The sequence below is a fragment of the Sander vitreus genome, chromosome 22, assembly GCF_031162955.1.
Source record: "Sander vitreus isolate 19-12246 chromosome 22, sanVit1, whole genome shotgun sequence".
NCBI lineage: Eukaryota > Metazoa > Chordata > Actinopteri > Perciformes > Percidae > Sander > Sander vitreus.
The window spans coordinates 11,383,289-11,401,326 of NC_135876.1; the positions used below are offsets into that span (position 1 = coordinate 11,383,289).

At 43.0% G+C, this 18,038-nt stretch overlaps 1 protein-coding gene across 1 annotated transcript in view; it reads left to right on the top strand.

Annotated features, from left to right (window-relative positions):
* zfhx4 (zinc finger homeobox 4) overlaps window positions 1-17,640 on the top strand; it is an 84,717-nt gene extending 67,077 nt beyond the window's left edge. The window contains exons 8-12 of the mRNA XM_078281208.1: window positions 5,094-5,227; window positions 6,454-6,654; window positions 7,053-7,173; window positions 7,380-12,776; window positions 13,294-17,640. Coding sequence (XP_078137334.1) covers window positions 5,094-5,227; window positions 6,454-6,654; window positions 7,053-7,173; window positions 7,380-12,776; window positions 13,294-14,864 — 7,424 coding nt within the window. The 3' untranslated portion in view covers window positions 14,865-17,640. The remainder of the gene's footprint in view (window positions 1-5,093; window positions 5,228-6,453; window positions 6,655-7,052; window positions 7,174-7,379; window positions 12,777-13,293) is intronic.
* The last annotated feature ends 398 nt before the right edge of the window (window positions 17,641-18,038 follow it).

Sequence of the window (18,038 nt, forward strand, 5' to 3'; positions counted from 1 at the left end):
TCAAACTCCCTCCCCTCCTCCTCTTCCTAGCATGCCATACCTAGCTCCATAATGTGAGGCTCAATGAGGCAGAAGGAGAGCTGAGTGAGGCTGGGGCCTATTAGTTTAGCTAGTCATCTATCTTTCAGCTCTATCTCTCTGACAGGCCTGTCTGACGGACTGGCAGGGAACCACCATCCATGCATTTACCGCCGCATATTACCGCCAGTGTCATTTAACACCACAGCACACATGCAAAAAAAGTGCCCAGGTCCCTCCTACTTTAAAGCGTGCTTACGTATGTGTGTGTCCTCAAGTGTAGTTTATCAGATGTCAGCAATCTATTTAATAAAGCGGAACTGTATGCCTTTTTATTTTTGGTGAATAATGTGTTCTAAGAATTGCCTTGGGGTCAGCTGCAAGTTTGGCTGGGAAGCCAGATATAATATTGCCAGTGGGTTTTTGGTGTTTTATTTTGCATTTGGATTGAACAAGGTTTCAGAAAGTCACTTGCCAGAAAATGCAAAAGGGAGTCTGGTGTGTCAGCGTGTTGTTATGCTAGGGTTATCATCAGAGACAGGGCCTTGTTTTTCTCTTTTTCTAGTTTAAAGTAGTAAGATTTAGCATCTCCATCCTCAGCCCCAAATCTCTGGCAAGCTTGAAATGTTCAGATCTGTGTGTGTGCGTGTGCGTGTGTGTGTGTGTGTGTGTGTGTGTGTGTGTGTGTGTGTGTGTGTGTGTGTGTGTGTCCGTATGGAGATCTCCAGGGAAGGGATTACAGTGTGACCAAGTGAGCAGTGTGTTTGCGCACTTCATCTCCAAGACCAAGATCCTTTAAACAAAGAAGGGCAGATAGATAGAGAGGGGAAAAGAGAGACAGATATATGGGGAGGAGGGGGGGCAGAGAGAGCTTTTTCCCTTGCTTCATTTACATTGTCTTTTATAATCCCATGTCACTTTAGATTAATTATAATCCATGTTACATTTTCCATGCAAATGTCCCTGATGTGGATTACTTCCAGATAGCTTTGTGCTGTGTGTGTAGATGGTGCATGTCACCACCATGGCTCAGGGGCCCACTTCTTATAAATAACCAACTAAACAAAGGCCCCGGAATGGAAATGAGCCTGTTAGGCAGCCTAAGGAAATTACAGATCTCTACCTGCTTCAAATTAGCAAGAAATTACTCATTGTTCCTACAGTCAAATGTTATGTATACATTTTGTGTACAATTTTGAATAGCGCAGATAAGGGGGGAGACAAAATGGAATCGCATGAAAACAAGATCTGATGTTAAATATTCCGTATAAGCTTGTTCACTTTCAGAATAGTTTTTTTGTATGCATGCATGCATCTTGCAAATTTGCCTAACTTGAAATGGGAGCTGTCTCTCTCTAAAATGAGATTAAAATATATTAAAGATATTAGCATGTTTAATTACAAGCCTGCAGCAATTCTTTTGTGCATGTATGTGTGTTTTCTGTGTTTCTGTGTAATGACAGCTTGTTGAACGTCTCAGACGATTTGTCAAATGTGACAAGGCCATGCTCATATTTATCTCTCATTAGAACACAGGCTGGTGATGGAAGAGAAAGGAGGGCTAATCATTAAAAAACACAAACTATAAGACAGCTGCTGTTTAACAGCCATTCTCTTCCTCTCTCTCCCCCTCTCCATCTGACTATGTCTCTTCCTCTCTACATCTCACTCCTTCCCAGTCTTTCTCTCTTTCTCTCTCTCTACCTCCCTCCGGCTAGATCTGGGCCTGCTGAGTGCTTCAGTGGGAGTTTGGGGTTCAGAGTGTGTTGCTGTAATGTTATAAGGTGACCGGGGGTCAGCCTAATGCGTAACCTCAGAGCAGTAGGCCAGTAAATCATGCTGGCCGGCCCTCCCTGGCCTGTTTTGGCCAGCTTTCCCTGCTAGATTTACTACTCCGTAACCTTAGCCAGTCTGCCAGGGCTCAGGACAGCTAAATTGAATACTAAATCCAAGCTGCCGCCACCCAGCCTGCTCCTTTTTAATTGACAGCCCCCCCCCCACACTCTATGTTTGTTGGCCTTTTTTTATTTTCATGAAATGAAATGTCAGGAATGGGATCTAATTGTTTTGCAGCTTGTAAAAAGAGAAAAAGATTGGAATAGGTACGGTTTGATTGTTTTGAAAGTCTGCTGCAAGATGTAGTTGATTTCATATAAAGTCATAGTTGGAGAGATATATGGATTCAGTGATATGCTTGTTTGTGTGAAAATCTCATTTGCTTGGCTCAGTTTGCACAAAATGTCTCACCCTTTCTGACACATAAGGGCAAATTCTAAAATAGATCCAAAGGAAAAGCATTAGCTATGATGGTATTGCCGGTGCTCCTGCCTTTTGAGGAACAATTTGGAACAGAAATATCAGAGGTATTCTCTACATTTCTCTGCCTTTCCCTCCGTTGCGCTGTACACTCAAAACTCTCCATTTGAGTGCCCACTTGCGCGTATATAAGTGTGTGTATACGCAGCTCCCTAAACACCATTGACAGTTGCAAATAAAGATGGGTGGTGAGTGTGGCGCTCTCTCCCCCTGCAATGCAAAAGGGGTTGAGTGTCATAAATCACCTTTTGATTTATCTAATCAAGCAAGGTCCTGCTGCATGCAGACATTTGTCATTGGTGGAGGTGGGGGGGGACGGTGTCAGGTTTATTCTGCCCCTCCGCTTCACTGGGCTGCAGCTGGTGGAGCCCACCTAAAGATGAAGGGATGGAGGGAAGGTGGGAAGTGAGGGGAAAGAACAGGGAGGAGGAGGAAAAGAGACACAATCATTAAGTGTCGGGCGCAGACTCAGAAACAAAGGAAAATGAGAGGAGAGTCTCCTGCTCCTGTCTTGTTCTCAATCCTGCTCTTTCCCATTATTATTTTAGCACTATTGAGGTTAAAAATATGAAGCTGGTTAAACTATAGGCGGAGGGATATTGTGGTAGCCATTGTATTCATATGTGTTACAGGTGATTATATCCTTGGAGGACACTCTACCATTTTAAATGTAATTCTATGCCTCAAAACAACTTTATTGTTCACATTCGCATGGCTTGCCATTTAAAGCTGGCTATAGGGAGAACTGCTCTCTTAACATTCAAGGTTAACCAACTGTTTTTCTCAGCGCGAGTGTCATAAGTGATGATGAAAGCACAAGGTCGAAGACGAATCTAAACCAGAAGGACAGATCTTCATGTTGCACATGCACACACAGACACACACACTACACAAACATACATTTACATTCAGTATGACAGTAATCAATGGTGATCTGTGGGCTCTTTCCCCCACCGCATTGTAAATGTGTTTGCAGCCCCTTGTCTGACAATCGCCTCATCTCCTTTTGCAGGGATGTAATTTAGTTGCAAATTGACTGGAAGACGGAGGGAAAAATTGAAAGTTGAAATTAGAAATGGTCATAATAAATACGGGAGGCGGGGCGGAGGCTTTGGAAAGGTCAGGTGATGTGACGGGGTGCTTCAAGGCTGGACCGATCTGACCAATGAAGTATCAGAGGCCTGTCATGAAGCACATAATTCACACACATACATGCACGTAGACACACACACACACACACACACACACACACACACACACACACACACGAAGCCCTGCAGGGGCCACCACAAGCAGTGGAAGACGAGATTACCTCGCTATTCTGAGCTGCAGAGCAATTCTCGGATGTTCTTGGAAATTCACATTGTGCCCTTGTGTTTTGTTTTTTTTCTCGACTCTCTCTCCTTCTTTCTTCCTCCCTCCCTCCCTCTCTTTTTCTTGTCACTTTCCTTGACAGGCCAATATTTCAGGCTCCAGATATAGGGGATTACAAATAAAATAAGTGGAACACCTACTTAATGCAACAGAATTAAAATGCATGAACGGGCCGGAGGAATTGATATGCGCCCAATACAAACACGAGCCACAGAATAATATGAAATACAAAATGTTTTTTTTCAACCCCCTCTCCATGTATCAGTGCTTTGATTTCCCTTTTTTTCCATTTGTGCATCTAGCGTGAAGCGTTGATTCGCAAGAGTGAGGCTCACATATTGCCTTGAGTGACCAGACGAGGGAGGGGAAGCAAAAGAGAGGAGGGGGTGGGGGGTGATGGCTTAGGGAGAGAGGGAGGAAGAGAGCAAGGGGGGGGGGGGAAGGGGAGGGAGGGAAGTAGGGAGGGAGAGTTGCTGTGTCTTTGTGTTGTGCCGAGTGGGTAAATTGCAGTGGCAGAGTATAGACGGGCCTGCATGGCTTGTATCTCAGGATGAGGCTAATGAAAGATTTATCAGTGGCTGCAGCATTTACTAAATACAACCAGAGGCTGATCTCTCCACATTGAGCCCTGCTGTTAACGTCACACACGCTTACACGCACACATACAAATATACACACACAAGTAGCATTGCTGCTGTACCACCAGCCGTGACCAAGCCCCGAAAATTTAGCATCTTGTACAGACAGAGAAGTTGTTGAGCCAGCTGGGGAAATGTATACGAACTAATGAAGTGTATAATATTCGTGCTGTGATAATGAGCCTGCCTGAGTTTTCTCCATTTCACATGTCCTCAGGGCAGAAACACGTCAGTGTATATGAATGTGAATAATATAGTCCATGTTTGTATCCATGCTTATGTTGTCTTGGTGTCAAATCTTTTTTTTTTTTAAATCATCACCTATGTCCCAATGATTAATTTGGTAGACTTGTTTATCTTATTCACTGTATTATATGTATATTAATAGTCATTTGACCACTTTGTGATCCAACACAGCCACAAAATGTCAGACATTTCAATTTATTCACTAAATTCTGTTAGTTTAATGTACTTGATATGTTTAAGATTAATATTCCCATTTCTCATACAGTATGTATGTGTGATCTATGGGATACCATATATCAATGTGACATGGCGCTGTTCCTCTCTTTCAACTCTTATGTTAAATATGTCATTCTGCTCCAGTACTCATTTCAAAACGTTCTATTTCAAAAATAAATCTACTGTTTAGCCATCAATCATTTTGCAATTTTGCAGCTTTTTTAAATTGTTGTCATTTTTAATTTTTTACCTTCTGACTCTCTCTCTCCCTTCCCCGTCTGCCAGGAGTGAATGCCACATCCAAAGAGGTTACCGGACCGAATGCTATGGTTAAACATTCCCACTTGCAAGATCGACAAATTGAAAGTCCTCCCAAAAGGCCAAAGTCTGCTGAGGGGAAGACCTCTGCCAATGAGCAGGTAAATGTTTGTAGAATATCAAAAGGAAACCAATTGTGCTACAATAGCAGTACTCGTGAAAAGGTTACATGTGTAGTTCATAGCAACTCAAAGAGGACCAACAATGGACCTCTAACTGTTTCCAGTTTTCCAAATAAAATACATCTGAAGGTTATTGAGCTTTGTGTGCATCAATTTAGAGTGGATATCTGACAATTCATATTCCAAATAAATTGTTAGGTACAGAAAGCTAATAGTTAATGAGGCAGGTTCTCCTTCATATGCAGTAATGAAATCTAACCTTCGCTGTCACTGTGGGATGAGCTAATGGGAAGATACTTATGAACTGTAAGAAGCAGAAATGCTAAGCTAAGCATTTAGCAATTGCTGGCGCCGGCTTTCTATCAAAGGGTTAAACGCAGCCCACCATTCCCTCCCTGACAGAGGTTTTTAGCATCAAGCACAGTAGGCCAGTCTTTGTGTTCTTAAGTGGAATACCTGCACTAGCCTTAGGCCTCCCTCCCTGCTTCTTTCCCCCTTTTTGCATCTCTTTAAATTATATGTGTTTTTAAATTAGATTATGAAGTATTAGCTTGTCTGGTTCTGGGCCCTGCAAGGAGGGAGGACTTAGTCATTTCAGAAATGGATTCTATTAAGACAGGTGGTGGGGAGGCAGCTATGTTAAGAGTACTCCCTGTAATGAGGGCAAGGCTTGGCTTGGGAGAGTACACACCTTTGTCATCTGTAATACTGATTAGAAATTCTGGCCAATCGTGTTTTCTGCTAATAAAATTGCATGAGTTGAGAGACTTAAGTGAATTACATGAAACATGGTTGATCTACATTTTCTGTGTTAAGGTGGGCATGGGGGTTGGTGGGGAGAGGTGAATGTGGTGGGATGAGGTGAATGGGAAGTGAAGAATAGGAAAGAACAGGAAAGCTAACCTAGCCTAACCCTAAGCATGTCAAAAATTTAATTTGATTTTGTAGATGTGCAGTTATTTTCAGGTGACATGGTTCTTGGTATGTCCCTTGTTTGTTATCAAAGGTAATGTCCTGCTTCTTAGCGAGGCAGTGGCCAGCCAGTTACGCTAATGGCGCTGTTGTACAAGAATGATACCCACTAAGGAGTACATCTTGTGCAAAAAGTAGTTCCTGCTCTTGGATTAAGTTTTACATTGCACAGGGTGTTTTGTCTCTACTCACAATCAGATACAGTACTTATACCATCTTGCTTTTTTTTTTAGGTTCAGCAGTGTCCATATTGCAACTACAGCAGTAAAGATGCCAACCGTATGCAGCTCCATGTGATGTCCCAGCATTCCATGCAGCCAGTGATTCGCTGCCCACTGTGCCAGGATGTCCTGAGCAACAAGATTCACCTACAGCTGCATCTCACCCACCTTCACAGTGTGGCTCCGGATTGCGTGGAAAAGCTGATTATGACTGTATGTAGAAGTAATGATTATGAAGATTTGTGTGTGTGTGTGTGTGTGTGTGTGTGTGTGTGTGTGTGTGTGTGTGTGTGTGTGTCTGTGTCAGCAAATATGTGTTTTTGCAAATTTGCAATTTCTTCTAAACAGGAAAAGAGTATTCAAAAGTCACTAAAAATTACTTTACTGCAAGATTTCCATAAAATGTCACATGCATTTATTGTACTGCCTTTAGATACTGCCATACCATTAATTGTTTTTGTCCTCTGTGGAGCAAATGCTATCTTTAAAATAAGAAGAAGCAAATTGAAATACTTCCTCAACATTTACAAATATTTGAGATAGAATCTACCATGTCATATCATTATTTACAAATGTATATGATAATCAAAACATTTCTTCGCTCTTGATAGGTTGTCGGATCTGACACAGCAACACCAAATAATATAATGCATCCCCAAACTGGACAAGACAAAGGTCTGTCTTTAATGGATTCCTCTACCTCTCTTACTGATGGGTCAGGGAAGTCTCAAGGTAAGCAGAATTTGGATTGAGTTGTTTCATTTCTGTCATAAATTGGTTGTCCAAGTGATAATGAAGTTGAACTGTATTAACTTTAATAAATAAATATATACATGAATAATTATTAGGTTTGTTTGGTGGTTTGTCATTTATCAGAAAAATAATGATACATATATGATGCAGTGTATTGTACTTCAAATTGTATTTTCTACTTTTAGGAAATATCTCAAAGGATGAGCTGACCAGTCAAGACAAGAATGAATTGGACATGCAGGTTGAGGATCTTAAGCCCCCAAAGGAGGCCTCAGAGGCCCCAGGCTGGAAGAGAGCCAGCGGGTTAGGGCATGATAGCAAGTCCCCTGATACCCTACAGGATCATCTCAGTGAGCTACAAAGGCTGCAGCAGCAACAACAGCAGCTCTCAGTATCTGATCGTCATGTCTACAAATATCGTTGCAACCATTGCAGCCTGGCCTTCAAGACAATGCAGAAGCTTCAGATACATTCCCAGTACCATGCCATCAGAGCAGCCACTATGTGCAGCCTTTGCCAGCGCAGCTTCAGGACATTCCTGGCCCTCAGGAAGCATTTGGAAAATGGACATCCTGAACTTAGTGAAGCTGAAGTGCAGCAACTCATTGGAAATCTGCCTCTGAATGGAGATATCACTGAGAGTGAGGCCAGGGCCTTGGAGGAAGCTCAGGCCTTTGAACATGACTTGGACAAAGATGATGAAATGGACCAGGAAGAGAAGCCCAGTCCTACAGGAAGTGACAGTAGCTCTCTGCTAGATGACATGGGAGCAGAACCAAAACGGACCCTACCATTTAGAAAAGGGCCCAACTTTACAATGGAGAAATTTTTGGACCCTTCTCGGCCTTACAAGTGCACAGTATGTAAGGAGTCCTTCACCCAGAAGAACATCCTACTAGTTCACTATAATTCAGTTTCCCACCTGCATAAGTTGAAGAAGGTTCTTCAAGAGGCGTCGAGCCCAGTTCCACAAGAGACAAGCAACAGCATTGACAACAAACCATTTAAATGCAATATTTGCAATGTTGCCTACAGCCAAAGCTCAACACTTGAAATTCATATGAGGTCAGTGCTCCACCAGACCAAAGCCAGAACAGCCAAAACAGAAATGAGCAGCAGTAGCAGTATCACTGGCACTAGTGGTCCAGTGCCTGCAAAAAGCCCAGCCCCAAGCACACAAGGGAACAACAGCAACTCAGACACTGCTAGAAGTGGAACACCCTCTGCTAACAAAGAAAACACTGTGGAACCCAAAGAAGCTAACAGCATTAACAACACAAAACAAACAACAACTACTGACCATGTTTCAGCACAGACAAGCAGCCACCAATCAGCGCAGTCCTCAGCCCAGCTGCAACTGCAGCTTCAACATGAACTCCAGCAACAGGCTGCCTTCTTCCAGCCTCAGTTCCTTAATCCAGCTTTCTTCCCCCATTTTCCAATGACCCCAGAAGCACTGCTGCAATTTCAACAGCCACAGTTCCTCTTCCCCTTCTACATCCCAGGAGCAGAGTTCAACCTTAGCCCAGAGCTAGCACTGCATTCAGCAGCAGCTTTTGGAATGCCTGGCCTTACTGGATCATTCCTTGAGGACTTGAAGCAGCAGATGCAACAGCAACACCAGCTGCAGCAGGCTCAGGCCCAGCAACAGGCTCAGCAGCAACAGCAGCAGCAGCAAGCCTCTCAGGCACAGATGCAAATTCAGCAACAGAAAAACCAGCAACTGCAGAACCACAAATCCAAAATGGAATCCAGCACTGTGTCAGTTTCAGAAATTCAGATGTCAAGAGAGGCAGAGGACCAATTAGAAAAACAAGAAAACAGAGCCAAGATGGAAAATGCAGGTGATGCAATAAGTGATGGAGGAAAAGACAACAAAGACCCTAGAAAATCAAAGTTCCCAGAGTCATTGATTCCTCCTCCACGTATTGTGTCAGGAGCAAGGGGCAATGCAGCCAAAGCACTACTGGAGAACTTTGGATTTGAACTAGTCATCCAGTACAATGAAAACAGACAAAAAAACCAAAAGAAAAACAAAGACGGAGTTGAACAAATGGAAATGAACAATGATAAGCTTGAGTGTGGGATGTGCGGAAAACTCTTCTCCAATATGCTTATTCTCAAAAGCCATCAGGAACATGTGCACAGTCACTTTTTCCCATATGTGGAGCTGGAAAAGTTTGCCCAGCAGTACAGAGAGGCCTATGACAAACTCTATCCAATAAACCCTGCTTCACCTGAGACTCCACCACCACCGCCACCACCACCTCCCCCTCCGCCACCTCCTACTCCAGCCCCAGTGACAGCTCCTCAGCCCTCCTCTACATCAATGACTAAGCCCCAAACCCCAGTACCTTCACCAGTGTCCGTCCCCCATCAGACCCCACACCAACCGTCTCACCAGGCAACACCACCCCAGCAACCACCCCCTCCTCCACCACCTACTGCCCCTACTGCACCTCCCCAAGTGCAGCTCCCTGTTCCCTTGGATTTGCCCCTTTTTCCACCTCTAATGATGCAGTCCGTCCAGCACCCAGGCCTGCCCCCTCAGCTTGCCCTTCAGATGCCCAGTATGGACTCTCTTTCCACAGACCTTACACAGCTCTGCCAGCAACAATTGGGTCTTGATCCAAACTTTCTCCGCCAGTCCCAGTTTAAGCGACCACGCACCCGTATCACAGATGACCAGCTTAAGATTCTCCGTGCCAACTTTGACATCAACAATTCCCCTAATGAAGAGCAAATTCAGGAGATGTCAGAGAAGTCTGGCTTGCCCCAAAAAGTCATAAAGCACTGGTTCCGTAATACTCTCTTCAAAGAAAGACAGCGGAGTAAAGACTCTCCCTATAATTTCAATATTCCTCCCATTACTACGTTGGAAGATATTCGAATGGAGCCCCAGCTCGGTGCACATGAATACTACAGAACTGAGTCAGCCTTCAACAAGAGGTCCTCCAGGACCAGATTCACTGATTACCAGTTGAGGGTACTTCAAGATTTCTTTGACACTAATGCCTATCCGAAGGATGATGAGATTGAGCAACTTTCCACTGTGCTCAATCTACCAACTCGGGTCATTGTGGTGTGGTTCCAGAATGCCCGCCAGAAAGCTCGCAAGACCTACGAAAACCAGGCAGATTCTAAAGATAATGAGAAAAAAGAGCTGACCAATGAGCGATACATCAGAACCAGCAACATGCAGTACCAGTGTAAAAAGTGCAACATTGTGTTCCCACGCATTTTTGACCTTATCACTCACCAGAAAAAGCTGTGTTATAAGGATGAAGATGAGGAAGGTAATGAGGACATCTGTGAGGAATACATAGATAATATTGAGCAAGGTCCAGCTAGGACTACCCAAGTACCTTTCGAGCCACCCAAACAGTCCCATGGAACTGCCAGCAGTTCTGGCTCAAGCTCCCCTGTGATGGCCTCTCCTCGTGCCAGCATAGGGAAAACCTCCCCCAAGCCTGACATTGCTCCCGAAACTGAACCTAAACAAAATGAGACTGCACCCTCGCCTGTGATCAAGTCATTACCAGAACCCAGACCATCGAAGGCTTGCACACCTCAGCCACCTCCTCAGAAAGCCCCCCAGCCACAAATGTCAAGACCCCATTCCCAGCCACAGGCAGCTGCAGTGCCCTCAAGTCCACTCTCCCTGGCCCTTTCCTCACTCACAAACAGCCTCTCCCACCAGATGCTTCAGTACCAGTGTGACCAGTGTAAAATTGCATTCCCCACTGTGGAGCTATGGCAGGAGCATCAGCACATGCATTTCTTGGCTGCCCAAAACCAATTTCTTCACTCTCAGTTCCTTGAAAGACCCATGGATATGCCCTATATGATATTTGACCCAAATAACCCCCTAATGGCTAGCCAGCTCTTATCTGGAGGCCTCTCCCAAATCCCCTCTCAGGGTAGCTCTGGTTTGGCCTCTGCTGCAGGCTCTGGAGCATTGAAGAGAAAACTGGATGACAAGGACGAAAGTGCTAACGATAAAGATGGTGGAAACAGTAGTGAAGAGCAACACAGAGATAAACGTTTGAGAACCACCATCACACCAGAACAACTGGAGATTCTCTACGACAAATACCTACTTGACTCAAATCCCACAAGGAAGATGTTGGACCACATTGCACGAGAGGTTGGCTTGAAAAAGAGAGTTGTGCAAGTTTGGTTCCAAAACACTCGTGCAAGAGAGAGAAAGGGGCAATTTAGGGCTATAGGGCCCTCCCAGTCCCACAAGAAATGTCCCTTTTGCAGAGCACTGTTTAAGGCTAAATCTGCTCTAGATAGCCACATACGATCTAGACACTGGCATGATGCTAAGCAGGCAGGCTTTAGCTTGCCACCAAGCCCAATGATGAATCAAGACAATGAAACAGGTGAAAGCCCAAATAAGTATAATTTCTTTGACTACCCACAGCTGCCTACCAAGACTGAGCCAAATGAGTATGAGCTGCCTGCTGCATCCTCAACCCCAGTCAAACCATCTGAGGCACAAGTAAAAAACTTCTTAAGCCCTTCATCCTTAAAAGCTGAAAACTGTGATGAAACTGAAGGGCCTAATATTAATTCAGCCGAAGCCTCATCTTATGATTTCAGTAGGATGGACTTTGATGAGACATCATCTATCAATACAGCCATTAGCGATGCTACAACTGGAGATGAGGGTAATAACAATGAGGTTGAGAGCCTCACAGCCAATGGAGGGGAAAAGCTGAGTAACAAGAGTGGCCTGGCATCAAATTCTGATAGTGCCAATGAAAGGTACCAATACAGCATGGTGAGCCCTGCCCTCAGCTTCTCTGGAAAGGACTGTGACTCTTACTTTAGCTCCAGAGATGATGAAATGGATGACTTCAATGACAGGAGTGAATCATCAAGCCTAGCTGATCCCAGTTCTCCTAGTCCCTTTGGGGCAGGTAACCCCTTCAACAAGTCCGGGAAAGGTAGCAATGCCGGGGATAGGTCAGCCCACAAACGATTCAGAACCCAGATGAGTAACCTGCAACTTAAAGTCCTCAAAGCCTGTTTTAGTGACTACCGCACTCCTACAATGCAAGAGTGTGAGATGCTTGGCAATGAGATTGGACTCCCCAAGCGTGTTGTCCAGGTGTGGTTCCAGAATGCCCGTGCTAAAGAAAAGAAATTCAAGATCAACATTGGAAAGCCATTCATGATAAGTCAAGGCTCACCAGATGGGCCCAGGCCTGAGTGTACTTTGTGTGGTGTAAAGTACACTGCCCGGATGTCCGTCAGAGACCACATCTTCTCCAAACAGCACATCGCCAAAGTGCAAGAAACCCTGGGAAACCAGGTAGATAGAGAAAAGGACTACCTAGCACCAACCACTGTCCGTCAACTGATGGCCCAGCAAGAGATGGACCGCATAAAGAAAGCTGGTGAGGGACTCAGCCTGCCTGGCCAGCAGCAACAGACTGCAGTGGACAACAATAATGCACTTCATGGCCTCAGCCTACCCTCAGGCTACCCAGGGTTATCTGGCCTTCCGCCAGTGCTACTTCCTGGGGTCAATGGGCCATCATCACTTCCTGTTTTCCCACCCAACACACCTGGTGAGTTAGTATGACGAACAATGAAAAAAAAGTTAAATAGACCAGAAGCTTTATGAACTGAGATGTATCATGCACTATTTTATTCTACTATACTACTGTTTATTCCTTATCACAGTGGTGTTTGTCAAAAAGTCTTATTTTTTAAAACTATTTTAAAATTAAAAATGGTGGGAGTTAGTGCATGTAAAATGTCATCATCAGAGTTGAACTGCTAATTGATAATTCAGAGATTTTTTACAACAAATGTATCTATATCATGGCTTTTGTTTGTGTTGTTTGTTTTCCCCCTTATTGTAGGTTTGGTATATTTATAGTATAATATATTGGCAGATTGAAATTATCATAAAGCGCATGTGACAGTTTTGATCCATAACAAAATCTTAACAATAGAGATAAAGATTCAGCCAGTGACAAATTAAGCATCTTTATCTTGTCATACGAACAAATTTCCATAGTGATTTGGGGTTGAATATTTAAATATTGAATATTTCCATATTTATATACCACTGTATTTCAGCTTTAGCGTCTCCCGGTGCTGGCATGCTTGGGTTCCCTACACCAGCCACCCCCTCTCCTGCCATGTCTCTCAGCACTACCCCAACAAAGACTCTTCTGCAGACTCCTCCTCCTCCTCCTCCACCTACTCTTCCTCCTCCTGTTCCCTCCACACCTTTGGCAGCAGTAAATCATACAGAGCAGCAAGGTAAAGACTCAGAGAGAGACAGCAGCAAGAAACCAGGCAACAAGCCACCTCAGATGAAGGTGAAGGACAGAGAGAACGAGAGCAGCTCACGCCCTGAGACCCCCAGCATGGCCAAGAAAAGGGAGAAACCATGTCCAGCTCCAGGGAAACCAGGAAGTGAGACTCAACTAGACGCCACACAGCTTCAGGCACTTCAGAATGCTCTTGCCGCAAGTGATCCCAACTCTTTCTTGGGAGGGCAGTTCCTGCCCTACTTTCTACCTGGATTTCCCAACTGCTTCTCCCCCCAGCTTCCTAGAGGGGTTCAAACAGGGGGCTACTTCCCACCACTGTGTGGAATGGAGAACCTGTTTCCATATGGCCCAGCAGCAGTCCCACAAGCTGCCATGGCCGCTGGTCTCTCCCCAACCGCCCTCCTGCAGCAGTACCAGCAGTACCAGCAGTCCCTCCAGGATTCACTGCAGAAGCAACAACAACAGCAGCAGAAACAACTTGAGCAACAGCAGAAACAACAACAGAAGCAGCAACAGAAACCAACCCATGTGAAGACATCCCAGAGTATACAGAGCACCACCACTAACTCCTTCAAACCAAAAGAAGCTATTGATGCTAAGGAGAACACCAACAAAGGCTCTTCAAAAAAAAGCACAAAAGAAGAACCGAAAACAAATACCAAAAGTACCATGGATTTTCCAGACGCTTTTATCGTTCCGTCCGTCAAGCATGAGTTTATATGCAGGAAGTGCCAGATGATTTTTGCTGATGAAGATTCTGTGGTGTGTCATCAAAAGTCCTTCTGTTACTTAGGACATCCTTTTACTGACCTGCAAGAGACAGTGCTTCGAAAGGCAGTGAGCAACTACACTTGTGTTGCCTGCAACGTGGTTGTTAACGGGAATGAAGCACTTGGCCAACACCTTCAGTCGAGCTTGCACAAAGAGAAAACAATCAAACAAGCAATGAGAAATGCCAAAGAGCATACTAGATTATTACCTCACTCTGTCTGCTCCCCTACTCCTAACACCACATCTACCTCGCAGTCTGCAGCTTCTTCTAATAACACCTTTCCTCATCTCTCTCACTTGTCCATGAAGTCCTGGCCAAATGTCCTGTTCCAGGCCACCACAGCCCGGAAAGCTGCTTCCTCCTCCCCGTCTGCCTCTCCTCCCCCCCCCCTCTCCTCACCTTCAACGGTTACCTCAACTTCCTGCAGCACCTCAGGGGTTCCAACCTCACTACCCACCGAGAGTTGTTCAGATGAGTCTGACAATGAGCTAAGCCAGAAGCTGGATGACTTAGATAACGCGTTGGAAGTCAAGGCTAAGTCAGCCTCTGGCCTAGACGCGAGCTTCAGTAGTATCAGAATGGATATGTTCAGTGTGTAGGAGTGACAAAAGGATCCCTTGCTTAAAGAAAAAAATAAGACTTTTTAAACTGCAGTTCCAAAGTTTCTCTTAACCCAAAAAATTACAGTACCAAATGATTGACTCAGGATTGTTTTTCCCATATTGATATGCTGGCAAGATATTGATTGATTTTTGTTATGGACAGAACTGTTGCAGATGCTTGACTGAGCTTATATTGTATACAAAAACATGGAGTAGGAAAAAATCCCACAGGCTCCCTTGGGGGGCTTGTTTCAAGCCAAAAACTCTCACGATAGCAAATTGCACCTCAGCTGGATTGTTTTCCAAATGCTAGCATGTACTGTATGGGATGACGATCCAGAACCCTCAAAGAGAATCTCTCTTAGTTTAGATAGGTGTAATTCAGTAGCTTTAAATTCTCAGGTCAGAACATAACATTTCTCATTTGTTAAAGCAGCAACAAGCCTGGGTACACTTGGCTTATAACCAAAACATGTCAAGCTTTATCGGACGCATTTCCTTGATGTGTATAGAGTACCAAGAGACAATATTACTGTTACAGTGGACGATGTGCATATCCTTTTAGTTTTGCCCTACAAAGACAGTATGGTTTTGCCACTGAGGGAATTTAGAATGGTGAAGTAAATGTGTATGATGCCCCTGTGTTTGCCAGTTTGTATTACAACAAGCTGTATCTATTTCCCACCCCCTTTTTTCTTGTAGTATATACTAATCTGTGCCAACTCTTACCTTCTCACTTTACCTCTGCTCACACCCTTTTCTGAAGAGGTAATAACTCTAGTTTTGATAGACTCTCTCGGATTATGTGAATATAACATTTTTCATTTGTGAATTGCTGTACTGTTACGGTACCTGCTTGTGTCTGGACTATAGTGCACTTATTTTGTTTTTATTTGTCGTTTTATTTTTTGGGTAGGCCATTTGTTAATTTAATAGAATTTTTCTGTTTGTATGTATGTTTGTGTTTTAATTATTATTTGTCTATTGAAGCAGCATATTGGTCCATATTTGTTACAGGATTGATGCCTAACAATCTAGAGACCTATTTAACAATTGGTGCATCCATGAAAGCAGTACTGTATACTTGAAACTGTTAAGGTACAAGTTGGTCACATGTTAAAAAAAAAAAAAGGTATGATCATTTGCTATACGTTTGCAAACATGCTGCTTTAAAAGGGGGACAACAGCATTTTTGTTGTATATTAAAAACATTTTCATGTACTTAAAACAGTGTTACACCTATACGCAGCCATTTAGTGCATAGGTTGACGTCCTCCCATTAATTCTCTGGGCACTTCTGATGATCTACAGTTAAAGTCAACATTTTAATTTTTTCCACATTTAGTGATTTCAACATTGCAAAGTATTACCTTACAAAGTTTTGCTGCTACTGTGTAATGTTATTTTGCTTGCCATAAATTCTCTCAACCTTCTACCAGACAAAATACTGATCCATGAATTGCTTTGCTTTGCTATTTTCTTTTTTTTATATATATAATTTTGTTATTTTGCTGTGGAACTAAGAATGTGAAAGCTGTCAAAGGGTGTTCAATTTTTTACGAATCACTTTCTAGTTTGGTAATTGAAACCAATGTGATTCATTCCAAAGTAACAGAAGGCTATTTGTATGAAAGAAAAAGGCTTGTGAACAAAGAAAGCTACGCTGTTGTACATATTCGTAGTTGGCTGTGCATGGTACAAATTTATTAATATGAAGAAATGCAAAAATGTATTGCTTTTGGTATTTCCTATTCTGAGATGAGCAAGTAGCATGTAATGCAACTGTTTGACAGGTTAAATCAAATCATGCTTAGTTATTGTTTCAAACAATGGAATCAAGTAACATTTCCTCTTCTGTTTTATTATTGTAAAGGTGTTTTCTTTTCAAAGTTTTAAAGCAAAATGTCAGTTTTTAATTTTCTGCGTGAGCTTTTAAATTGTCATTATTTGGATTTTTAGTATTTTTACATTTACTTTAATCCTGAAGACACTTTTCGATTGTGTTTCATAAGAGACATCCTGGCCTCCCAAGGTGCAATTCTGCCATTGTACAAACATGAGCGACTGTCCTGATTCCAAAGGCTTTCACAACTCTGGCTTTTTGCCTTTCCCCACTTTGTGGCTCAGCATTATAAGACTGAACTGTCAGCTAGCATCATGTGCTAAGATGTTAGCATCAGACAGGACGCTTTCCACACCAAGGACTGGTAAAAGCTAACAAACCAACAAAAAGGATGGTCCAACAATATAACTGTACATAGATATTGCAACTGCACAGCAGCCAAAAAGAAAAAAAAAAGAACTTTTTAAAAAAAAATGGATGGATTGTGTCATGTTTATGGGGACAGCCTTCAAAAGGTTGAATTTGGAATTGTTCTTCTGGATGTCAAAGGGATTTTCATGGCGCAATCATATCCTACACAATATGTACTCTTCAACATCTGGGTTACATAGGAAATGCACCCTGAGGTTTTAATAAGAAGAAGCCCCTATGGCTAAAACTTTAAATAAACTAAACCAAAAATGTTATTGATGTTTTATATATAGAGAGTAGTCGCATTAGTTTTTGTTACTGTACTGTTTGAGGTCTCAACTGTACCGTATCACGGTAATAACATGGTTTTGAAACCTTTTTTTTATTTTGTCACAGACCTGTTGTCATAGTTGAAATGACGTTTATTGTAGATGGTATTTGAACAACTTCTGGAAATAGTTCATCAAGTATGTTTGTTGCTCATTGTTGTGATACATTAAAAACTGTATCTGCAAACCAGTTTGGTCTCATCAAAAATTATTTATTTCATTTTCACTCTTCCATGTTCTAATCAGCTTATTATCTTATCATGACGTTTCATCAAGTTTTCACTTTTCACGCATCTGATTGATTGGCAATTGATTGGCAATTTGACAATAATTTAGCATATAATCAAATTAAAAATATACTTAGTATGTTGTGATTATATCGCTGCTAAGGGGTGTTGTTCGGCGTGACGTAAAGCGGAGGGTATGAAAATAGGAAAGTTATTATCACATTCCAATTTAAATAGATTTTTATTAATAAATAATCATGTTCACAATAAAATAGGCCCTCCTGGGCTGGCTGGCTGCACATATTGAGGCATCAGCTAGCACAGGCGATTTCTTTTGCTTAACAGTAAAAGAAAGGCACAC